Genomic DNA, 25,664 nt, shown 5'->3' on the forward strand with positions numbered 1-25,664 from the left:
GCTTTTGTCAGTCAATAAAATTCCATATTTTGAAAATAAATTAATTTTTATTAGGTCACCACACATACTGCAGACTGTGTAGCCGTACTCAAAGCACCCAGTACTTGTACACATTTAGCACCACAGAACTCAGAGGTTCAGGAAAACCATCTTATATGTAAATGTACAGTTAGCATTACATAATTCATCATTTCAGTGAAAGCAGTGTAATAGTTACAAATATACAGTACAACAGAATGAGTCCCCCGGGGTCACTATTGGCATTTCAATATCATCAACAGGAATCTGGCCGTCTTGAAAGAATGTCCCTGCTTGTAGCTTTCTGAACAGTCCCGTGTTGTTAAAGATCCAAGTGTCATATACCTTCTCTGACTAGCCCACACCAATATTGGTGAAGGATCCCTGTGATCCACCAAGGCTTGCATAACCATAGAAAAGTAGCCCTTTCTGTTGATGTTCTCTATAGTAAGGTGGGTTAGTGCCAAAATAGGCATATGCATGCCATCTATTGCCCCTGGAGTTCGGGAACTCCATTGCTGCAGATCCATCCACTATGTCCTGCACATTGCAAAAAGTCACAGTCCAACATAGCAGGACACAATTAATGGCACTACACACTTGCATGACAACATCCTCCACTGTGGATTTTCCAGTTCCAAGATCATTTCTGGCATTCGTGACTGGTGGTGTTCTGGCATTGCAAGCTTCCAGAGTGCGATCACCGCTCACTTCCCTAGTGTCAATACAGCTCTCATTCTGGTGTCCATGTGCTGGAGGGCTGGGGCAAGCTCTGCACACAGATCCGGGAGCATGGCCTTTCGTATCCGAAAGTTCTGCAGCTGTTGCTCATCATCCCAAACTTACATTTCTGTAAGTACAGAGCTCTGCAGGCTTCTGTACTTCTGTCAGAGATGACAGACACTGAACAGTGCCCTGCAAGTTTGTAGGATCTTAAAAATTAAAAAAATATTATGGGATATGCATGGCATTATGGGATGGAGAAAGTTACATGCTGGGAACTTGACCCTTAGCACCCAGACATCCCTCGGTAAGTTATCTGTATCCCACAACATTTTGCCTAAACTTCCCAGAAGGTACTGCATCGGAGCATGGTACTTGGCACACTGGGATTCTTGTGCACCACACTTTGCATCAACACAAGCATTCCTGGTAAGTACACGCAGCATTTACACATGCACAAGTGATGCACTAACTTTGGCAGCTCTTTGCTGATATCACTTGCATTGATCAGTTTGTGATGTAGGTGTGGCCTATGAAAGAGTGTTGATATAGTCATATCTGTATGGATGTCTGACCTCTATCTTCTGCCCACAGGAGACTAATGACCAAAATGAACGTTGTTTCTGTGTTGTGTTATTCTGAAACATGAGTGGCATTCAAAAAACTGAAGACTCCCACTCATTTTCTTTTATTTAAAAACAAAAACTCTACTTTTTCAAGGCTAAACTTTAGATGAAATTTAAAACTTTCTGCATTAATTCCTGGAAAAAATTTGCCACTGCCTATTCCCAATAGCTGGCAGTTACACACTGCAATCAACTCAAGTCTCAAAAAGTTAGAACGGCTGTGAAGCAATTTTAACGAATGATCTTCTGTTTAAAAAAAAAAAACAAAAACAAAAAACCTGGCTTCACTTTTACCATGATATTGTTTTACTAGCTCAAGGTTCAAATTAAACGTAACAAAAAAGCTGTTGACACAACTCCTTCAAATACAGTCAGTTACAGAAGGAGCTGCCTAGATAGCAAACATTCCAATGGAGGGAGGTGACTTTATGGGGCAATGCAGTTCCCTGTAATCCAAGGAGGTAGAAGGAAAGAGAGAATGAGGCCGGCCTGCTGAGCAGTTAAGTCTATATTCATGAAGTCTATATTCATACAGCTATGTAAGTGGATTGAGCCCTTCTGTATGCCTGAGTGTTAATATCAGGGACATGCAAAAGTCTGATTCACAAGCCGGTAGTTATTTTCTGACTCACTGCATCTAAGGAGCTGCAGAAACAAGTCTGTTTCTGTCTAAGCAATGATAGCCACAGTATTGTTAACATCTTCTATGTTCTCATTTTAAGGCAAGTAGAATAGTTTTATAATGATAACAAATGTAACTCTTGACAAGACTCCATTTCATTCCAGCTGTTTCTCTATTGCTTTTATAAAAACTATGGAATAGGCATAGCCTAAAAATTAATTTTAACAAATAAAACAAGCTATTGCTATCTAAACTAAATACATTAGTGTAATTGGAAATGAACTCAAGCTGAACTTCAGGATCTGAATCTTGGGAGGATGTTTTCAGAATCTGTATAGTGATCCATGTCTGAATTTGACAATGGGCTGAACCAACGTGTGCACAGGCAGGGGACCGCATGACCTTCGTTGTGGTTGAAGGCAATCGCCATTTATAAAATGGTTGTCTATAATGTTCCTATTCTAAACTTACTTTAAACAATGCAGTAAGTCCTGACTTCTAGTTTAGTTTGAACATCTATTTTGTTTTAGGAAACAACATCTAGAAACCTACTGTTTTCTCCTTCCATTCATCATATGTTCATTCACTAATGTATATTACCTTGTCCTTCAGAAATCAATTATCAGCATTTTAGTGAACTGGAAATTCAGCAGATTAGGCTTTGAACTGTGTGCTTGAATTTTATTTGCAATTAACAAAATGCATTGTTTCTAACAAAGTTAACATTGACACCTTTAATCATAAAAATGATTCTATGCACTGTTTCTGGAAAGGTAAATCCCTCAAAAAGTAAGGCCAAGATTTAAAAAAATAAAAATACAGGTGTGTCACAGTAAGCTCCTAACGCACTATTTAGACCTTTTAAATAATCACAAGTTTTCAAAAGTGTTGAATGCCCAGCAGCTTTCACCAAGGTCAATGGAAACTGCTGGGTGTTCAGCACTCTTGGAAATCAGGCTACTTATGTAGGTTCAGAAATGTGGATTTACTAGCTTAACAATGAGGCACATATTTCTAAACAAATCTGGGGCTAAAGAAATTATGTAAATCCATGCCAATTTCCTTAGGAATGTAAAATGGGAAAATTATATGTTAAGTATCATGCAGAGATGCTCTTTACACATTTAAAATAAATGCATCTGCCACAAATGTTACAAGGACCATATATGTTTATTAAAAGATGACACCATAAAGATTAACCACCCTCCTACCCAAAGCCCTGAAATTTGCTACCACTTGGCAAAAGGGCAGTAGTATTTATAGTAGTCTCAAATTTTCAGTCTCAAATTACCTCCCTTAACATTTGTACAGCTTTTCTGGTGTCCATTCAGAAATGCAAAACTATTATACTATTATATTTCTCTCATTTAACATATTTTCCCTAAGATTGGGAATGCAATGTTTTTACCAATATGTAGTATAAGTCTGGCTGATTTTATCTTCTTGAAAAGCCTCATGATGATTTCAGCAGAACTGCTACTGAAAAAAATTATTACTCAGTTACACAAAGGCTAAACTCAAGCATGAAGCTTTGTTCTTGGTTGACTTTTATGAAGAGATAAGTACTGAATTAAAGGAGGGAAGATTACAGGGGGGACATGGAAGTAGAGGGAAAGAAGATAAATGGTGTGAATGAAATGAGTAGGTGGTTTCAGCCAAGTTCCTTGTGGACAAGTGTTCACAGCATAATTGACATCATTATTAGCAGTCTCAGAGGACAAGCTAAGAATTGAAACTCATCCATATGTACTTGTAATAGGGATCAGCAACCTTTGGCCCGCGGCCCGCCAAGGTAAGCCAGCACATCCCTCGGCCCGTGCCGCTTCCCGCTGCCCCCATTGGCCTGGAGTGGCGAACCGCAGACAGTGGGAGCTGCAGTCGGCCAAACCTGCAGATGCAGCAGGTAAACAAACCAGCCTGGCGGGCTGTGTGCCAAAGGTTGCTGATCCCTGATCTGTAACATCCTTAACTCCTTTCTGTCTATTCTCTCTGTCTTTATCCTAGTAAGTTTGTGGTTCTGCCTCATTTTCTTTCAACTAAATGTTTGAGGCAGGAGGGCTTGGACAAAAAAAAAAAAAAAAAGCTTCTGCCAACATAACTTTGTCTCCTTCCTCAGCTCAACATTTTCAACCCTGGCATCAGCCCGGACCCTGAACTTTGCTTCGTTTCCCACATCTCCGCAGCCTTCAGATTTACCATTTGTCAACTTCACCATTGTAGAAATCCTTCTGCATGTCTTCATCTTTTCTTGACTTAATTGTTGCAACTCCCTTCTGTGGCCGCCCCAAAAGTCACCTCTCAGCCTTGACATCTCAGAAAAAATATGTGCCTATACCTCCTGCCATCCTTAAGCAACTCTACTAACACCGCATTCATTTGAGGAACCAATTCAAAACTGCCTCTTAATTTCATAAAATGCTCTGTGGACTTGCTCTCACTTGCTACACAAACTTTTGGTGTTGTAATGGAGTGGTTTACTCCCTTAAGGACTAGGGGGTGTGAGGCCAGCCAGCCCTGCTCATTTATCAGACCCAGCTGGGAAGGGAGAAAGTTAATATAAAAGCAAGCAAGTGGCTAAATTGAGGGGGAACAGAAGGAGAGAGAAGGGCTCCTGCAAGGGGGGGAGGAGGAGGAGGAGGAGGAGGAGGAAGAAGACGACGAAGACGAAGACGAAGACGACGACGAAGACGAAGAAAACAAAAACAAAAACAAAAACAACGAAGGTAAGGTTATGGCTTCCTTTGGCAGTGAAAGAGACAAAAAGAAAAGCCTCATACTGGGCAGAGGAACTGCTTCTTGTTTTGATGTTTTGCCTAAGTTTTATGTTGAATAAAATTGTGTCTTTAAGGAGACATAGGCCTGTTAGTCCTTTCTGGGTTGGGGAAACAAGCCAGGCGTTTAAAGGCCTTATTCACCCATGTGGTGTTTCAGTTTTACACCACTATAGCTCACTGATTTCAATGGAGTTTTATGCCAGGACAGCTCCATTGAGATCAGTGAGTTATAGAGGTGTCAAATTGCAATGGTGAAACATGCCTCTCATTTCTCTAATCTCACCACCACTCTAGCTGCTCATCTAGCTCTGGCCTTATCCCTGTCTTTCCACATAATCTCATTGCTGTCTTCCCAGTTAACAAGCCCTTCATTTGATTTCAAATTTAAATTATCATTGTTCTCCTTAGTTTATCACTCTTAACTTCTCTCACCTTCTGGCATTCTTAAACTCTAACTATTCTCTAACCTGCAAAGTGTTTGGGGATATTTTACATGAGGCAACGTTATGCAAAAGATCGTTCTAGGGTGGTGGTTTTAATTAAAGATGAGGGAACTGTTGCTGTGCCCTAACACTGATTATCTTGATAAATCCTCTTTGTTCTCTTTTGTTTATTTCTTACAGAGCTTAGAGTCTAGTAGGCCTTTCTTTTATGGGGAGCTATATAGAGTTACAGTAGGAATATATGGAAAAAATGTAGGAATGTTAGACTGCTTCACAGGGTCTCAACATTTCAAGGCTACGTCCAAACAGCTTTGGTAATGGACACTTGGATCCTCTACAGTCCTGCAGACTGATGCTTCAGCCAGCAACTCAGCCTGGATATGCATTTTTCATCTTTCTACAGGTGTGTGCTCTGCCGCATCCTCCAACTCTAAAGGCACAGGACATACTGTGTGTTACTGCAGAGAGTCCATATTAGCTAATGCTGGTGCTTCCCAACATGGTATGCTTGAGGTGGGTTTTCAGGGCAGCCAGTAACTAGGGAAGCAGCAGCAGCCCAGTTCCCAGCTGCCCACAATAGAAGAATTGCATGAGTTGAAATTTGCCATTTCACTTACACATTATATAACAAGGGTGGAGGCAACATGGGACTTAGCCCCAGGAGCATAGTTAAAACCAGTTTTAGAAGAGCTGTGATTTTATTACTCAGTAAAGGATGAATGATATAATTATATATAAAGGCTACCAAGTGCCAGTTATTAAAAGTTTGCAAGATGTGGACCAACTTGTAGGATTCTAGCATTCATAGTCTAACCACTCTAGATTTTGCCCATTTATTCTTTCCAATTAATCTGTAGTTTCTCAGTTTAAAGGACAGAATCAATAAAACTTTGTATTCGTACCCTCTTCTCAAATACAATAAAGTTACTCAGCATATAAACAGATTAGGTTAAAAGACAACATTTTCTTTCCACAGGGGAATCACTCCAGTTTGCTTTCGAAGTACATTTCTAGAACTCTAATGTAATTTCCAGTCTGCCCTATCCAGCTAGCTAGCACAGCCTTGGCCCGGCAGAAAATACCCAGTAACTACTGACACCTAGCTACTGCTGCACTCTGAACTCCTACAGACGTCAGTGCAGAATTGGGCCTTGTGAGTGTCTTATCACAACACGTCCTGCATGGAGTCCAGTCCAGTGAGGTGTTCAATGCTCACAATTCCCATTGATTTCTCGGCACCGATTGGTAGGGCACTCAAAGAAAAGATGCTCATGGGATGCCTCATCCTGCTCCCACTGTCATCAATGGGCGGGGGGTTGCCATTGACTTAAACGGGAGCAGGGTCAGGCTGACTTTTATATATAGATGGTGCAAACTTGTATCTATCTATGCATGCCATTTTATGTTCACATGGATGTAATCAGAATGGAAAGCCAACACAGCAGAAACTTCTCATTAGGGAGATTGAAAGAAAATCCTAATGATTAGACTGTTCCAAAACTGAACCTAGAAGGTACCTACGTGTATCTGAACCCTACTTTTGCTCGCTTGTCATTGGAAGTTAATCTTTAACTAACTAGGTGACAACAGCCAGGCACTAGTCATATAAACTTACCATAGTTGTGCAGGAAACATACTAAAGAAGTTGCTTCTGTAACTTTTGTGATTTTTTTTTTTCTATGCTCAAAGAGGAAAAACAGGTACTTTCCGTATAGATTTACTTTGTATTTGATTTAGGGGAGACAAAACAAATGTGTCTGAGAGAAATTTGGGTGTGGGTCTCTTTTCTCATTCTGTATGATCCTGTATCTTGAATCCTGTGACAGTCCTGATGCTAGCAGAATGTATGTCTCCTGAAGTCCAATAAAAGCAAATTTGTAGTTACATTAGGCAAATGGGATGTGAAAAACAACAAGAAAATAATTTAACAAAATAAAGTTAGCACAGTGAGAAGATTCCTGTTCACGTACTACGTCCAATCCCGCTTACAAATAACGGCTAGCCCTGCAAACTCAAACTGGGTTCTTTTCAGCTTGCATACAACAAAGGCTCTGTAGCACAAATTAGTTCCTCAGTTACATCTGTGTATCCTTAAATCTTCATTGGAGTTTGCACAGGTAACTGATTGGAACATAGTAAATAATTCTGCTGAGGGACAAAATAGAATACAATCTGAAGCTCACTCAGTTTAGCAGGGCTAATAGAACTAAAAAGCAGCAAAAACATAATTTTGTCACTATAGTGAACAGATCTGACTCTGAATATGCGTGGGGAGTAAATTGTTGAAGTTGCCACTTTTACATAGTCACTTTTCAGAGTAGAATTTCACTTAAAAACTGATCACCAATAAGCCTACTACCTCTGAGGCTCTCACAACAGTATCTGGGTAATTCCCAAAAAGGTCACCAGACACAGGTCTGTGTATGGCCCTCTCCAACTCTATCCCCGTCATTGCTCATTTCTTTGATGTCCCCTAGACTGAAAGTTTACAACCACTTGTGCAAGTAGTCAAGCTTCACGCTAGAGATTGTACACCTCCCACCTACATGTTTCAGAGTAGCAGCCATGTTAGTCTGTATTCGCAAAAAGAAAAGGAGTATTAGTGGCACCTTAGAGACTAACCAATTTATTTGAGCATAAAGCTTTCGTGAGCTACAGCTCACTTCATCGGATGCACACCTACATGAAAATTTTTAAGGGGACTCCCTACCTACCCTGTATCCAGTGTCCTCTCCCAGCATCATTCCCATCCTGTACATTGTGAAACAGTGTGCGTCACACTGCCTCAGTGAATGTTAGGAAGTGTAAATAAAACAACAGACCAGATACAACAGAAAATATATAGAAAGAAAACTGGAAATCTTATACTAGAACAGCATATTTCCAGCTACAGGCCAGGAGATTATTCAGTAGGGAAGAGGGAATGCTTCATATGCTATCCTCTGCTACGCTACTGATCAGCTATTGTCTACTTACTTCTGAGCCAAAGCTCTTTTAACAGATGATCAAGCATTTTACTAAATTCCTCTTTATGCTTGGCCAGTGTGGCTTGAGAAGGCTACAGAAGCGTTACCCATGTTTATTCATTTCCTTGAGCTTAAACCTGCCCGATGACATCTCTATGAAACTCTCTAACACAGTGGCTCTCAACTTTTCCAGACTACTATACCCCTTTCAGAAGCCTGATTTGTCTTGCATACCCCCAAGTTTCACCTCACTTAAAAATGACTTGCTTACAAAATCAGACGTAAAAATACAAGTGTCAAAAGCACACTATTAGTAAAAAATTGCTTACTTTTCATTTTTACTATATAGTTACAAAATAAATCGGAATATAAATATTGTACTTGCATTTCGGTGTATAGTGTGTATACACAGCAGTATAAACAAGTCATAGTCTGTATGAAATTTTAGTTTGTACTGACTTAGCTAGTGCTTTTTATGTAACCTGCTGTAAAACTAGGCAAATATCTAGATGAATTGATGTACCCCTTGGAAGACCTCTGCATACACCCCCAGGGTACATATACCCTGGTTGAGAACCACTGCTCTAGCAGGCTGGTTGACAGTGACTTACAGAAATTAAATATGTCTCTGACCTCTGCTCAGTCTGTCACAATGAATAAAATACAACCAAAGATGTTTGTACAATTATTGAAAGTGTAGGAAAGGGCATGGGTACTTAGGGAATAGAAACAAAGAACTAATGTCGTATTTTATTTGAAAAAAGTATTCAATAGCTGTAAAAGGAAATAAGCGAAGGAGCAGACAGAAAATGAGAAGGAACAAAAGAAGCATAGGAAGAAAATTTTGTAACACCAAAATCCAAACTGTTTAGACTGCAACTGGTCATCTCTCATGTAAGCAAATCACAAAATTATTACAGTAAAATAAAAGTCAAATTTTATAGAAACAGATAACATTGCTTCTCAACTGCTATATATTTTCATTTAATGCTCTAAGAACATAAGAACGGCCATACTGGGTCAGACCAATGGTCCACCTAGCCCACTGTCTGTCAGTGGCCATTCCCTCTGAAGCATCTGACATTGAACAGGGCAATTTTGATTGATCCATCCCCTTTTGTCCAGACCAAGCTTCTGGCAGTTGGAGTTTCAGGGACACCTGAAGCATGGGGTTGCGTCTCTGATAATCTTGGCTATTAGCTATCGATGGACCTATCCTCCATGAACTTACCTAATTTTTTTTTTAAACCTATACTTTTGGCCTTCACAACATCCTCTGGCAATGAGTTCCGCAGGTTGACTTTCCATTGTGTGAAGTAGTAGTTCCTTATGTTTGTTTTTAAACCTGATGCCTATTGATTTCATTGGATGACCCTTAGTTCTTTTGTTATGTGAAAAGGTAAATAACACTTCCCTATTCACTTCTCCATAGCATTCATGATTGTATAGACTCCTATCATATTCCCCCTTTGTCATCTCCTTTTCATTCCAGACTGAACATCCCAGTTTTTTTAATTTCTCCCCAAATGGAAACTGTTCCATACCCCTAATAATTTCTGTTGTCCTTCTCTGCACCTTTTCCAATTTTAATATATCTTTTTTGAGATGTGGTGACCAGAATCGCATGCTGAATCCAAGGTGTGGGTGTACTGTGGCTTTATTTAGTGGCATTATGAAATACTGTATTCTGTTTTAATCTCTCTCTTTCCTAACAGTTCCTAACATTCTGTTAACTTTTTTGACTGCCGCTGCACACTGAGTGCTTGTAGGACTTAATGCTTTGGTTTCTCAGTTTCTCTGCCCCAATCAGCATTATGTAGCCATTGTTCAACATCTGGTCAGTGTTCAACATCCTCATTGAATCCAGGAAGTCTGGGATACATGTTTACATGTGACTATATACAAGAAAAATTAGCTTCCTTATAGTAAGGTAGTTACCTAGTAACAAAATCTAATCTTTATAAATCAATATCCAATACAAAACTACACACTGGTTTATGAAGACTGGAGTTTTAGTTAATGAACACATTCGTTACAAGATATGTAGCTGAATTAAATTTCTTCCTACTACTCTATAGCAGGTGTATCCTTATGGCACTTAAAATATTAAGTGATGTGCGTAACATTTTGAGGGGGAAAATAAATAAAAATGTATTCAATTAAAATGAAATTTTAAGTTTTCTCTGACTTTTTCTAAATGGCAAGCCTATTTTCAGTGGCTTTTCCCATCTTCTTTCCACCCTTAGACTTCTGGCTAGGTTGCCAGGTTTCTCTTAAAATCAGTTTTCTGTTTTGTTTTTTTAAATAATGACTTTTTAGTTTTGTTTTTCTATCTGATTTCTATAGACCACACTTTTAGAAAAGCCTCTGTGCAGCCTCTAAGGCTCCAAGTGTGCATATATATATTTTAAACAAATGAGTAATACCTTTGACTTCAGCTTATGTGCATAATTTCCCCCCTCAAAATTATCTGCATATTTATTGCTTAATGTTTGATGATAAAATTGTAATCATTGACTTCCATGGGACTATTTGCATGTTTAAGGATAAACATGTACTTAAATGTTTGCCAGATCAGGGTCTAGTTTTACATGCATGATCACATGGCTATGCAGTGATGCACGTTTGTCCATTATGTGTCATAAATTAGAGGCCTACAGATGAAATCCTGGCCTCACTGAAGTCAATGAGAAGCAAAACTCCCATTGACTTCAATGGGGCCAGGATTTCACCTCATCTTTTAAAAATGTAGCCCCATGTCTGCAAGAATGTCTGGGTCTAAATTCCCCTAAACTTTGATGTGTGTATTTAAAATCCTGATCCACATTTAACAATTTGGGTCAGTCTTTCCAACAAGATCATTTTCTTTTTAACTTTTTTCATATAGTCTTAAAAGTTTAAACTTGATTTAACCTTATATTGCAAGAAATGGAAGAGATTTAATTTTTAAAGATTTCTATGGTGGATCACTCTATGCTTTGATCCTTGGGTGCCTCTGGAGGCCTATATCCTTTGTGCTATTATCATCATTATATTAATGTAATTTTCACTCCTAATTTAAATGGAGAAGTTTTTAGTGGTTACTGTATCAGTGTTTGCCACCTGACTTCTTATTACATGTGTACCACGAACAGTATTATGTATTAGTACCTTCACTGTTAAAAGGAATACAAAAAAATAAACCCACTGCAAAGGATAGAGTGTAATCAAATTAGCTTACAGTTCCAGTTTTGTGTAAGTATGGATGTACTGCACAGTTCCTGCTTTCTTTACCAACTTGATTCCCTCAGTAACCAAGGAAAAGAAACAGTAGAGAGAGTGAGTTTGTGAAGCTTTTGAATTTTTAATAAATCTTATTTTCATCTATTTTTAAATGAATGTAAAAAATCCAACAAGCCTTGGATGGTCAACCCTCTATGTCTGCTGACCAATGCCATTTCCAGTTTCAGTCCAAAGTGTGGCATCTCTTGCTTTTAAAATAGCTGTTTGGGACTTAAGCTGCTTTGAATTCACTTAAAACAGCACTTTGAAAAATCTTTCTAGTCATGTGTAATGGTTGTGAACAGATTAGAAAGTTTCTTTTCAAGCCACTCAGGATGAACCAAGCTGCTTTAAAGGTGACACATGCTTTAGCCAAACACCAAATGAGCTCAATAATGACCTGTGACATACAGGAGATAAGACTAAATGATTTAATGGTCCCCTCTGGCCTTAAAAGCTATGAATGTGAGTTTAGAAACTGCTTGTAGTTAAATTGGTGCAACCTCTTATTGTCATGGCAGTCATACTAGTATAAAGGTGCATAAGCTTATATGGGGTAAATCTATGACACTATACTATACCCGTATAGACTCTCCCCTTTATATCAGTATAAATACCTCCACAGGGAGTTGCACCAGTTTAATACATCAGTTAAATCTACAGCTACAGCTAAATCAGTACAAAACTGGTTGCAGACCACCCCTTAAAAAAGAAAGGACCTGTCCACATTTGGTATATTTGTTTCAATTTACCTAATAGCAGCTTTGACCTGTCATGATTTTTTCTTGTCTTTTTTTTTTTTTAATAAGAATGCTTGATGACTTGGACTTTAACTGGAAAAGCAACCATACCCAGACAAAAAATTAATCTTGCAATCACATACACTTTGCAAATACCGAGTTATTGCCCAGTAACAAATTCTAATATCAGGTAGCAGATATAGGACTCCATTCTGCATTCCCTACTGTCAATGGGAATTTTGGTTGCAGAAGGATTGTAAAAGTTTAATATCTATGCAATATTTAAATTAAATTTTCACAAAAGGACCAAGTATTCTGCTGGTGTAAAAGGGCAAAACTTCATTTAAGTCTACTGAGCTGTACAACTGTACCCCAGCACACAAGAGTGTGATGCAGAGTTGCAGTGAGAAGCACAAATTAAGGGAGCCCGGTGCTGTGGCTTGAAGGGGTCTCCAGTAAAAGCTGTCGAGAAGGTGACACTGTTCTCCTATTCAAAGTACAGAAAAGGAGAAGTTGCAGCCGTTTAATTTAAATGGATTGAACAACCCGATCTAGCTCAACTACCGCTGCATCTGCCAGATTAAAACAGCACTTTAGGGTCGCAACTGGGGCCGGGGTAAGGCCAAATCGCGGCACGCCCGCTTTAAAGTGATCTGTGAGTATCTCTCCCCCCCCCCGCACCAGGACCCCCCAAGCGGCACCGGTTCAACCACCTTCGTTTAAAACCTCCCATTTTGCTGAACTCGGGCCGCAGACCAGGCGAAACTGAAACCCAGCCCGGCTGCGGGGAAGGCCGCAGCCTGGGTGGCGCTGCCCCGGGGGCAGGCGGGCGCCTAGCGACGCTCCGTCCCGCTCTCTAGCCCCTTCGCGCGGCGCCCAACCCCAGCGTCCCTCCTGCGGGCAGAGGGGGCTGGGTACGTTCACTCCCGCCCCCCCCCCGCGGCTGTACGGGGCCTGCGGCTCCCTCTCCCCGCCGGGGCCGCGCGGGGGGGTCTCACGTGCCGCCCCCAGCAGGCGCGCGCCAGCCCCGCAACAGGGCGCCCTGAGGGCAGCGCAGCATCCGGCGGACTTGCCAGACGGCGCATGCGCTTCTGCCTCCTGAGCAGACGGGCGATGAGCTCAGATGCCGAGGGAGGGGGGAGAGAACAGAGGGTGTGCTACGCCGTTTACGGAGAAGGGGGCGGGGCGGGGGGCCCGCATTGGCTAGGCCGAGCCGCCAAGGTGGTTGCCTAGCCTATGCGCATGGTTGGTAGCCGTGTGCGTGCAGACCGCGGCTGGCTCGGCGTAAGTGTGTTTGATGAATGGCGTAGCGGGGACGGCCGCAGCGGAGGAGGAGGCGCCCCGGCGGTTTGGTACCGAGCGGAGAGGGAGATGCACACGGCACTCGAGTGAGGTAGCTATAAAACCCCATTTGTTTACATTCCCTCCCCCACACAACCGGCCGGCGCTGCCGCGAAGGCGGCGGCCGGGCCCCGGGCCGGCTGGGAGGCGGGGGGCTAGAGGCCACCGTCCCTGCGCGGGCTGCAGAGCCGCATATGGGGGGCAGCGAGGCGGCCGCTGCCTCATCACGTGGCGGCAGCGGCGGCGGGGCCGGCGTAGTGAAGGGGCTTGGGGGGGGGGCTGCTCTATTGAGTCTGTCCCAAAGTGCTTCCGGCCGCAGTGAGGGCTCCCCCTCATGCAAACGCCCCCTCCCCCCAGGTGCGGCCCGGGAACCCCCCTCCCCCGGCCCAGTGCAGCCGCCCGGTAAGGGGGGGAGGGGGCTTCACAAAAGGCCTCTCCCTGGAGGCACCGGGGTGACCGCTCTGATGTCGTGGCAAGGCTGAGCGCGGTTTCTCACCGCTGTGAATTGCCGCCCCAGGGGCTGTCTCGGGGGAAGGGCACCAGGCTCAGCTTTGCAAGCTGTAGTCACCAGGGTTGGGGAGGTTCCCAAATGGGGCTGAAACCCCAAGCGCTCCCTGCACACCCCATAGCAATAAACCCAGCTTCCAGCGGGGGCTTCATGGGGGTCACTGGCCTGGGTGGCCTCTTCCCTGGGGAACAAACGTTTGCTGTTGGCCTCCAGGCTGCATGCCCGTTTCCCTGTGCTCTCAGCTCCACAGCCAGGTGTGCATTATAGACGTACATCACGTTTTTCGGGGGTGTGAAAAATCCACATTCCTGAGTGTCACAGTTACATCAACCTAACCCCGGGTGTAGACAGCACTATGTCAAGGGGAGAGTTTCTCTTGCGGATATAGCTACTGCCTCTGGAGATGGATTGTAGGAACAGAAGATGCTTTCCCATCTACATATAGCATCTTCACTAACCTGCTGCAGCTGTGCCAGTGAAATGTTTTTAATTGTAGACCTGCCCTAAATTAGTGTGTATATTAGGCCTTCCCAACCAGCCATCATTATGCCTCATCTGCAGTATGTGCTTCGAAGGACTACCTTCCTTAGAATTATATAGAAGGGAATACTATTTTGGAGTCTGAGTTGGTGAAACTTAAGTATCATATCTAGGTCATGTTTACTTGTGGGGGAACAATGAAGTGGGTGGGGTTTATACTTTTCAGTTTAATATTCTTGGTTTGCTCTGTTGGGAAATTTCTTATCATGAGGTGCATCTCAGGTAAATTACGTGTAACTTTGAACAGAGTCAAAAAAGCAAGATCTAAGTGGTACTGTTGAAGGTGAGGGAAACTTGGTTGGTCACTGTCACTGAGACAGCTTCTGCAAAATCACCCAGTCACAAGCGGTATACAGGAAAGAAAAATAAGGTTAAGTTGATACAGCAATTAAACACCTTTTGCTAGCCTTCCACGTCACAGGGTCCCTGAGCTGCAGCCCAAGCCTGAGACAAGCTCTGTGTGGCTTGAATGCTTGTCTCTTTCACCAACAGGAGTTGGTCCAATAAAAGATACAACCTCACCCACCTCGTCTCTCTAATATTCTGGGACCAGCATGGCTACAACTACACTACATACAACTTTTAGAAAATGGTTAAAGGCTTTCCATTTTTCAGTGCCTGAACTGGTTCTTCTGGAAGCATTACCAGCAGGAGAGTGAGTTTGTGTGTGTATGGGAGTGGGGGGGGGGGGGTGAGAAAACCTGGATTTGTGCTGGAAATGGCCCACCTTGATTATCATGCACATTGTAGGGAGAGTGGTCACTTTGGATAAGCTATTACCAGCAGGAGAGTGAGTTTGTGTGTGTGGTTTTTGGAGGGGGGTGAGGGAGTGAGAGAACCTGGATTTAAGCAGGAAATGGCCCACCTTGATTATCATACACGTTGTGAAGAGAGTGGTCACTTTGGATGGGCTATTACCAGAAGGAGAGTGAGTTTGTGGGGGGGGGGGGGGGCGGAGGGTGAGAAAACCTGGATTTGTGCTGGAAATGGCCCAACTTGATGATCACTTTAGATAAGCTATTACCAGCAGGACAGTGGGGTGGGAGGAGCTATTGTTTCATGGTCTCTGTGTGTATATAATGTCTTCTGCAGTTTCCAAGGTATGCATCCGATGAAGTGAGCTGTAGCTCCCGAAAGCTCATGCTCAAATAAATTGGTTAGTCTCTAAGGTGCCACAAGTACTCCTTTTCTTTTTACTCCCTGATAGTAAATCATGTTGAGATGCTGTGTGGGATACAACTCTTTTAATAGTCTCTTCTCTCCCCCCCCCCCTTTTTCTTTGCCTTCTCAGTTCTATCATTCTCAGCTATTTTGTCTGTGCAGCTCTTTTCTCACCTCTCCGTTCTATAACTCTTCTCAAAATGCTGCTCAAGTTAAGATAGGTATAGTTTTAGCTTCTAACACTACAAACGCTTCACACATCTAACCTAAATAACTACTCTTGTGTAATAATTACTCATAGTAGAACACCATGGATTTGTCTACGCCACACAGCTTTTAGTGACAAGACTGTGTCGATGCAGCCTTGTCGCTAAACGTTGGCATGTGTGCCGACAAAATACTTCTAGCCCTGAGAGCGGCTTTTGCTTTGTCAGCAGGACAGCGCTCCTGCCGACAAAGCCGCGTTCACACTGCCACTTGCCACAGAAAAACTTTTATCTGTCGGGGATAGGGGGGCGCTTTTTAAAGTACCCATGAAAGACAAAAGTTTTGTCGACAACTTGGCAGTGTAGACAAGCCCTATGCCATGCTTTTTCCATGTGAGAGCGGCAGCCTGAAATCAGCACTGAAAAATACATATTGAAGGCATCTGGTTAGTGTTTAGAAGTTGAGAATTAGTTGGTCTTTCAACTGACATTAGTGGTTCAAAGAGAGTGTATGCTTTTTAAATTTTTTTAAAAATGTTCTTTTTGGGGCTACAATGCAGAATAACTAATGTGATACAAGATGATTAAAAATAGATAATATTACATTTGCAAAGTGAGTACACTCATTAGACTATCCAAGGAATTTCTTTCATTAATAGGTTCTCTTTTGGAGACAATAAGAGGTTGCCAAAGGAATGGCTTCTAATTTAAAAAGATTTAATTGTGTATCCTTGGAAAACTGGTTGATTTGGTTGATTTCTTTTGGGGGAAAGGGGAAGGGAGGAGGATAAATAAAACATACCACTCTAATCCCCAAAAAGGACTTCTAACTTCTTTTGTATAATTGTTAGTGTGTGGAATATTAGTCTAAAAGGAATGCTAATGTAAGAAAACTTTCTGAATTAATTCATCCATGAGTATTGTCAAAGAACAAATGTAGCAGAATGGGTAGCACTTTCTCATTAACAAATTTGTTTTGAAATAGATGTCCTTGTCCAAAATATTTTTTTAAATGTTATTGAATCTTAAGCCTTTTTGTTAAACTTTAATTTTTATTTAGTCTCCTTGGTCAAACAATGCAACTATGTACTTTTGGAAGAATGAGTAGTAGAGACCCTGAAAACTGTGTGTAGATTTTCTTCTGTAAATCAGGGGTTCTCGACCTGGGGGTTGGGGCCCTTCAAGGGGTCGCGAGCTTGTTACATGGTGTGGGGAGGATGTCGAGAGCTGTCAGCCTTCACTCCAAACCCCGCTTTTCCTCCAGCATTTATAATGGTGTTAAATATATAAAAAAGTGTTTTTAATTAGGGGAGGTCACACTCAGAGGCTTGCTTTGTGAAAGGAGTCACCAGTACAAAAGTTTGAGACCCACTGCTGTAAATCATACATAGTTTACTTAGTTTATGTAGCTCATGTGGGTTTTTGGTAGGGGAAAGTACTTCAGTGTCTATGGAAGGTGGATGCGGTAGGTAACTAGTATCCCATCTACCAGAGTACTAAAAATAATTTAACATGGAAGTGTAAACCAGCAGGTGAACAAGATTTTAAGCTTACACAATGCTCTTCTTCAGGTTTGGGCAGTCTGAAGAAGAGCTCTGTGCAAGCTCAAAAGCTTGTCTCTTTCACCAACAGAAGTTGGTCTAGTGAAAGAAAGTACCTCACCCACTTTCTCTCTCTAGCATTGTGGTACCAACATGGCTACAACAACACTGCAAACAACCAATAAGATGCTGTCAGGTCACATTTGGCCTACAACTTATATTTAATGAGAGAAAAAAAACTCTTAGAAAACAAGGCATTTAGGGATCCATTAGAAATGTACTTGCAAATGTGTTTTTAAAAAAGTCTAGTTCTGATGGTGCCCCTTAATCTACTGTAATACCTGGAAGAAACCCATGCTAATCAGTAGCCTTGAACCCAAATGAGTGTGGCTTGGATAAAAAGTGTACCTTTTTCAGTATGGTGTCTTGGAAAAGGTTTCAGCAACAGAATATTGGGTCACATGTGGTAGCTAGTCCCCAAGTATAAATAGTTAATTCCCTTGGTATTTTATAGGAAATACCAATAATATATAAACAGATATTCCTAGTCAAACTGTGAAAACCATAAATTGAGAAATGGGGGAGTCGGGGGGAGGGGGGAGCAAATCCAGCTAACCTGCATGTACAGGAATAATAGTAGTGGGTACTTTCTGTCTGATGCAGACTTAATGTGTGGATTTGGCCAAGTGAGGCAAGCAGTCACATTTAATACTTTAAATTGAATATCCGTGCATAGTTGTCTGGCTAGGCAGTATAAATTGGAGAAAATTCTGTAATATCTGGGGTTGAAACGTCATTTGATTACATTTACTTTGATTGTCCAAATGGCTATAATGTGGTTAGCCCTAACTGTGCCTAAGAAAGATGGATTTGCAATATTCGCCTCAATTTCCGTATCTGTAAAAGGGGGATAATATCTACTGAAAGAATGACAGTGGCTGATTGAGAAGATTAATCAGATAGGTTACAAAGTACTCTAAACGTGAAAAGAGGTATACATGTGAAATTTTTGTAAGACAATAGGAGAATGGTGCACATAAAAATAATCTGTTTTTGTGCTATTTTGCTCAATCTGAGTCATTAAATTTAATCTCCCATTTCAGTTTGCCTGTGACTGAAAATATGGGAGCCTAAATGTCTTTAGCTGTCTTTTGGGGAGTACTGAAAACATTAGCATAGGGACGAGAACCAAATATTATTTTCTTTTCTATAGTAACTTTAACCATGCAGAAAGTATTTTCATACTTCCACAATTGTCTGGCACTTTCCTGTAACAAGTATTCAGAATTCTCAAAGGAGATTACCCCTGCCCCCTTTCTCTTAACATCCTTGAGAATGTCAGTAACGTTGCAAAGAAGAAAAAGAAATTGCCAGTACTCCTGATTTCTGTTTTCTTTTTATAACATGTTTTCACAGAATCAAACTTCAGGGACAAAGGGAAACTCTTCCTTCAGTTTTAAGAATCCTTTCTGTGTGGAAGCTGTTAATGTGCACTGCTCCTGCTGTGGAAGGCCAATGTAACTTGTATGTTTTATTTTGCAGAGTCCAACTCAGCTTTTAAAAACTTGCCCCTTAAATTTAGTTACCAGCGTATAGGGAGCATTCATCATGTTTTCTTGTTATAGTATTTGTCACAACAAAAACTTCATAGCCAATTAACACTTATTAATCTGTAGGTGAAAGGCCGCAAGCAATATCTAAGGATTCAAAAAGAGAGGAAAAGGTCTTATATAGTTAATGTAGAAATTTGTTTGTTCTTTTTCAAACTATAGCTGAGATTTTATATAAAGTGTACCCCGGGTCAACAACAAAAAGTGTTGAGGCACCACTTAACAAAAGATGCCAGCAACGATGCGGCCTGAAGCATGTATCTGCCAAAGGAGAAGAGCTCTTTCATTCAGAGGCTTAGGTCACGTCTTCACTAGCAATATTAAAGCGCTGCCGCGACAGCGCTTTAACATGGCTTGTGTAGTGGCGGGATAGCGCTGGGAGAGAGCGCTATAAAAAATCCACCTCCACGAGGGGAATAGCTACCGGTGCTGGGGCACTGTCTACACTGTCACTTTACAGCACTGAAAGTTGCAGCGCTCAGGGGTATTTTTTCACACCCCTGAGCAAGAAAGTTGTAGCACTGTAAAGTGCCAGTGCAGACAAGCCCTTAGAGAAATGATTTTGACTCCATACTGAGATTCTACTTTCGTGTGTGTGTTTCTTTTTCATATGGAGCTAGTCTGTAGTATGAATAAAATCAGGGGTGTGAAAGGAGAAAATGGTTCTTATAACAGCAGCATTTTTATCTTTGTTTTTTAACTGGCATCTTCTAGGTCACATTTGCTTTAACCACATTATGTGATAATCAAGATGGGAAAAATCTACTAGACCTCTAAAAACCAGAAGCCAACGGAAGATTGGCAGGAGAAACCCCAGTGCCTCTCCCCTAGCTTCTGGAAGGGAGACTCAGTGGGATTGTTTGCAGGCTGGTGTATCTGGTCCATGCCCAATCTTGGTTTATAAGGGGCCTGACTAGATTTGGAACTCATTCTCTCTTCTCCGTTTACTAGCTGCTGCATTACCCCTCTAATCCCCACCTCTCCATGTCCCATGTCTTTCCTTCTGACCCCCGCCTGCTGTAAAGGAGGAGGAACTACTCCAGCTTTCCTCCAGCTACTGGAAAAGAATGGTGAGTTTTAGGCTATGGCTATACTACAGCTTATATCGGCATAATTTATGTCACTCGGGGGTGAATAAACCACCCCGCTGAGCAACATAAGTAACACCAACATAAGTGACTGTGTGCACAGCGCCATATCGGAGGGCCAATATAGCTTCTGCAGTTCACGGGGGTGGTTTTATTATGCCAATGGGAGAGAGTGCTTCAGTCAGTATAGAGCATCTTTACCAGATGAGGTGCAGCTGCAGCAGCACTGTACCTGTAGACATGCCCTTAGTCTTCCTCCTGCTATCACTTTTAATGTCTTTGCTAAAAGAAAAGGAGTACTTGTGGCACCTTAGAGACTAACCAATTTATTTGAGCATAAGCTTTCGTGAGCTTCATCGTCCGATGCAGTGAACTGTAGCTCACAAAAGCTTATGCTCAGATAAATTGGTTAGTCTCTGAGGTGCCACAAGTACTCCTTTTCTTTTTGCAAATACAGACTAACACGGCGGCTACTCTGAAAAATGTCTTTGCTGTGGCTCATAGCTTTCAGAGGAGCAGTACCACAATGCTGAAGAGAATGAGTCCAGTTTTACTGAGGCAAAACAAAAAAAACCTGAAGCTATCTTAGTTTATCTTGTAATTTTCACTCTGCTGCTTCTTGAAAAACCATGAACATAAAAGTAGAGAGAATTTTCTGCCACTGCTGGGAATTCTTTTGGATGAAGGGAGTGGAGAAAGCAGACTCCCAGAACAGTTTGGGATCAGCAGCAAAGTAAAGCTAACAGGCCCTTGTCAATTTCACTGCTGCTTTTCAGAATTTTTCAGCTATTGTGAATCTAATGAGAAAATCTCCAGGATCATTCTATTACTAATGGCTCCGCCTACTTCCCAGCGAAAGCTTTTTATTGTCACTGCCTAGTGAATGCATTTTTAGTGTCTATGCTTTAGATAATGTGCTGTCTTTTGTATTGACACTTATACCTTCTTAACATTAAGCAAAGTAATATGTTTTAAACATCTTTAAAATCTTTCTTTTTAAACACTTTCAAACTAGAAAAATCAGTTTGGGCTAGAACCGTGTAACTCACCTGATTGTTCCTTTATGTTGTGCCTCCATAACCTTTCAGCTGCGAACTGTTCTTCAGGGACAAAGCTCAAGATCTTTAAATGGTGGGGAGACTTTTTTTTTTTTTTTTAACTAGTCATAACTGATATTTGTTTGTTAATCTAGGTGATCTGAAATCTAATGGTCACATTTTACTGGAATTTGATGAATGACTATGCCTATGTCCAAAATATGTGACTGATTCACTCTATTAGTTGAAATATTTCTAGACTTTTTTTGTGCCCAGTTGTAAGGTTACAATATCCTACTAGATATTTTTAAATAATTAAAAGTAAATATGTGGTGATTTTATTTATATAGAAGTCCAATAGCTTGTATAAAAATAGGTGCTTTAACGGACGCCTAATGTCAGATTTTAGTCCAGGTTATAGACACTTCAAAAATAGAGATTTATAGTGGAAACTGTGAGAGATCCTAACTGTTGCTGCTGGCAAGTGCTACTAACTAAATGCTAAAAACGTGAAGTCCACATTGACCCTGTCATCATCTGAATGTGCTGTGATCACCCAACTTTCAGTAGTTATGTAAACAGAGCTCTGTTAGCCTTTCATTCAGGGCTACAGTGCTGTGGTCACTACTGAATGGATTAAAATAATCCTGTGAGTTATGCATGATAACTGGAAATGTAATCTGATGTACTGCTGATAATTGATTAGTATCTAATAAATAGCTTTTCCCTATAGTAGATCTAATTGGCAATGATAGTGCATGTAGTCATTTTTAGTATTGATAGTCCAAGCTATATGTAGCACAAAGAAAATGTAACTTGCTTTAATTTTATTTAAAGCATTCTTTAACAGAGATGTAAATAGAATGACCAAATTCAGTTTGTGATTTTTTTTTTTTTTTTGAGAGCTGCATTAGTGTGTCATCTTAATACTGGTTTTTCATTTGAAGTGGAGCTAAATAGTGCCATTCATCCAATGCTGTCTGGTTATGAAGTTGCTCATAATGGTAGCAGTATGTCTGTTCTACAGCTGTGAATGTATTAATTAGCAGTCTTCTCTACAGGGCAAGTATCCTACACAAACAGCTGTATGTTTTCTATGATGGTGGCTGGTAGACAATCCTCTAGATCTACTTGGTTGACAGTGCCGAACAGTGGCACTTCCTCATTTCATACTGAATGCAAACTAAACCAAAAAAGCTTCCTTAAATGCTTAAACTGAGTACTCTATATCTAGGTTTTTAATAATTTTTTTCATAACCTAAAAACCCTACCTATGAATTTAGTCCTGGAGGGTGCCAGATTGACAGTCGTGGAAAGAGAATTCTTCTACTTACTGCTCCCTCCAACCCACCTGAGCAGTGATCTGTAGGGGGACCACTTGTAGGGGTAAAAGGATAATTCAGTATCCTACCATCCTAATTATTGGCCTCTGCTTAACACTTAATTAGTATGCTAGCTAGTTTCAGTTGCAATGGCTGTGTTTTGTGATGTGGACAGCTTGCCTCACTAGATTTTTATGCTAAAATATAGTTCACTTATTTCATGTACTGTATGATACATTGGGGACATCTGTGACACAGCAATTAAACACCTGTGGATGGCCTAGGGCTTGTGCTGTGGGCTGTAAAGTAAATGTGTACATGTTTGGACTGGAGCTTGAACTCTGGGACTCCACGAGAGGGAGGGTCCTAGAGCCCAGGCTCCAGTCTAAGCCTGAATGTTTATGCTGTAGTTTTTAGCCCTGCAAGCCTGAGTTAGCTGACCCGGGCCAGTCCCAGCTGTCGTGGGTCTCTTACTCCAATCTAGACTACCTGTAGACGAAAGACTTGGTTCACTACTAATCTGGGCTGTATTTGAAGTACTGGTAGTTATTTAGAGGAGGCTCTATATTTTGTTCAGCAGTCTTTGGATTATTCATTTGTCCTTTACTCTATTTACTTTTACGTATCTTCATTGAAGTGAATGGAATCTGTATGCATAGACAATGACAGAAATTAGTTGTTAATGATGGTCTGCCCTTAGCTAACATCTAAATGTTTGTGAATATATTGTACATTTGGTTATTTTGTTCACATTTTCATCACAGGGAAACTCTCTTACTTGGTTCTTGTATTGAGACTCATTGCCATAGCATGAGGGGAATGTACATAAAATAAGACAAAATATATTGTGCTACTAGAATTCATAGATTCTTAGTCAAGAGGAAGGTATATGCATTTCTGACTCTTGAAGTATAAAAATCTAAAGTACCAAAAGAGGTTCATTTTTTGTTTAGTGGATTCATGGCACAATCCTTATGTCAAGTGACTTCACTGAGCACATGATATGTTTGAATAAAGCAGAGAGGAATGTGTAAAAGTGTTTATGATGCTTGGAATTAAGAAACTGCATGAATGCTCTTAGTGGGATGAGTTATGGTAAGGGGATATTTTAAGACTTAAAAATGACAGAAGCTGAAGCTAATTATTGTGAATTATATACTTGAAAATAAGTGTTTTTATTTTGTACTTATATAATTAAATTAGTGGTATAAAATGATTGTATTACACCAGAAGTAAGTGGTTCTAGTTAAATATTGTAAAAATATTTTAGTTGTCTTCAAACTACATTCTTTGACTTCTGGCACTCTTTTTCAGGATTTCCAGTGCCAAAGGGCTACATATGTTGATTTAACATCTTTCTTATAAGAGAGCAAAGAATTTATGGTACTTTTAATCTTTGGACAGGAATATTGGCTCATAAAGTAATAAAACTTAATCATTCATTAAGGGGCACTAATTTTTTGTATGGTGTGTAGAACGTTTTGTGGTTTTTTTTAAGTTCATGCTTTCCTGTTATTACATATTAAAATTGAACTAGGAAAGTAACTCCAAAAATGCAATTGTGCCTAAGACAACATACTACTATTACATTTTCAATCTAGTAGTAAAATTGAAATATACAAAGTGTCATTTCCTTGGAGAGTGTTTTCGCAGCATCTACAAAGGAATTGTACAGAAATTTAGATTACTCTTGTATTCTAACTTGATTAGTTTAAATTCACAATGTAGGTTTGAAATTACCTTCTAAGGCAAGGTGTTAATTACATTTTATAACAAGGGGATTCTCAAAGGGAGATAGTTATTTCAATTCAAGGAAGCAGACATATAGCTAGCTGTGTGTCAGATAAATATTATACAAATACACAAGGGCCAGAACAATTATGGGATTGTTACTTAATTTTGGTCAGTATCATTTATGTAATCTTGTACTTTACAGTAACTTCCAGTAGTGATGAAAGAACACCATGATGATCCCTGATGTATTATGCTTTTCACTGAGTACACTTTCCAACCTTAGTCCACATATGCTTTTGGATGGGTGGGTAAGGGGGCGGTGGAGAAGGACGTTTGAATTTCTGATGCCTTCAACAAATACTTTCCTTTGACTGCCTGGTAATGACCAAAGTATTATCCAAGAAATTTTCTCCTGCTACCATCTACTCCGAAAGGTAACTATTTTTTAATGCCGAATTTACTTTATCTGTAAAGGTGCAATCTGAATGATGCAGAAAATACAAGCAGCTGAACTGAGAATTTCTTAATATTTAAATCATTAATGAGAAAATATGAGACAGTAAGAGAACCTGAGGTGTCCTTTGTCTCCTGTTATTTTTTACACTTTGTACTTAACACACTGTTACATTGGCTGAAGATATGATAATCTGCTAGGCATGTGAAATTTACTAAAAATAGTAGTCCAACCATAACATAATTATCTAGGGCATCAGGTTATGGGATTTTTCCAGGCCTTGGAGTCAAAGTTCCATTGAGAACTAAGGTGTCAGTAGCTAGACATTTGCTGTTTCTACTCCAAATAGATGACCTATGCAGAGGGACAGGTTGTAACTTTAATCTGGCAGTGACACAGACTGATGAGAGGGACAAATTATTTCAGTGAACAGATAGCACAAAAAGTTAATGAAGTGGCTCTGTGATAGGATGAGTAGAATAAAATAACCTATTATGCACTTTAATACGTATAGAAATCAGAAAATATGGGTGTGGTACTCTCAGGAGCTGAGCACCTCCTACAACGTGTTAAGCATCTTCGGCACCAGTGGTAGTTGAGAGAGCTCAGCATTTCTCAGTGTATATATATAGTATACTTATATGTAATAATTAGACTAAACTTTAGATGTGTGGTGGACTTATATTAAGAAGATTCTTTATGTGCAACGTTTGATAGCATCATAAAGATTGAACACAGGGCAGATTGATTTAAATCAAAGCAATTTACATTACCAGTTTTTATCGTGTTTTAAATCAGCAAGCAGGAAACCTTGATTTACATAATGGGTTTTAATCATGTTTTACATTTGTACGTTTTAATTATTTTCCTAAAGGAAAGCTAATTCTCATTGATAATCATTAAAACATGTTGATTTGCAGCTAAATATAACCATTACATTAAATTTGGT

The 25,664-nt window shown here is 40.5% G+C and overlaps 1 protein-coding gene across 4 annotated transcripts in view; it reads left to right on the top strand.

The window, feature by feature from the left end:
- Positions 1–13,447: 13,447 nt before the first annotated feature.
- The window catches only part of SLC39A10 (solute carrier family 39 member 10), a 77,440-nt gene continuing 65,223 nt past the window's right edge, over positions 13,448–25,664 (top strand). For 3 of the 4 annotated variants that reach the window (XM_077829800.1, XM_077829803.1, XM_077829802.1), the window contains exon 1: positions 13,448–13,566. In XM_077829800.1, coding sequence (XP_077685926.1) covers positions 13,471–13,566 — 96 coding nt within the window. In that variant the 5' untranslated portion in view covers positions 13,448–13,470. Of the gene's footprint in view, positions 13,567–15,054; positions 15,218–25,664 lie in introns of all 4 variants that reach the window. The other variant, XM_077829801.1, reaches the window with a different exon arrangement.

The sequence above is a fragment of the Eretmochelys imbricata genome, chromosome 11, assembly GCF_965152235.1.
Source record: "Eretmochelys imbricata isolate rEreImb1 chromosome 11, rEreImb1.hap1, whole genome shotgun sequence".
In the NCBI taxonomy this organism is placed as follows: domain Eukaryota; kingdom Metazoa; phylum Chordata; order Testudines; family Cheloniidae; genus Eretmochelys; species Eretmochelys imbricata.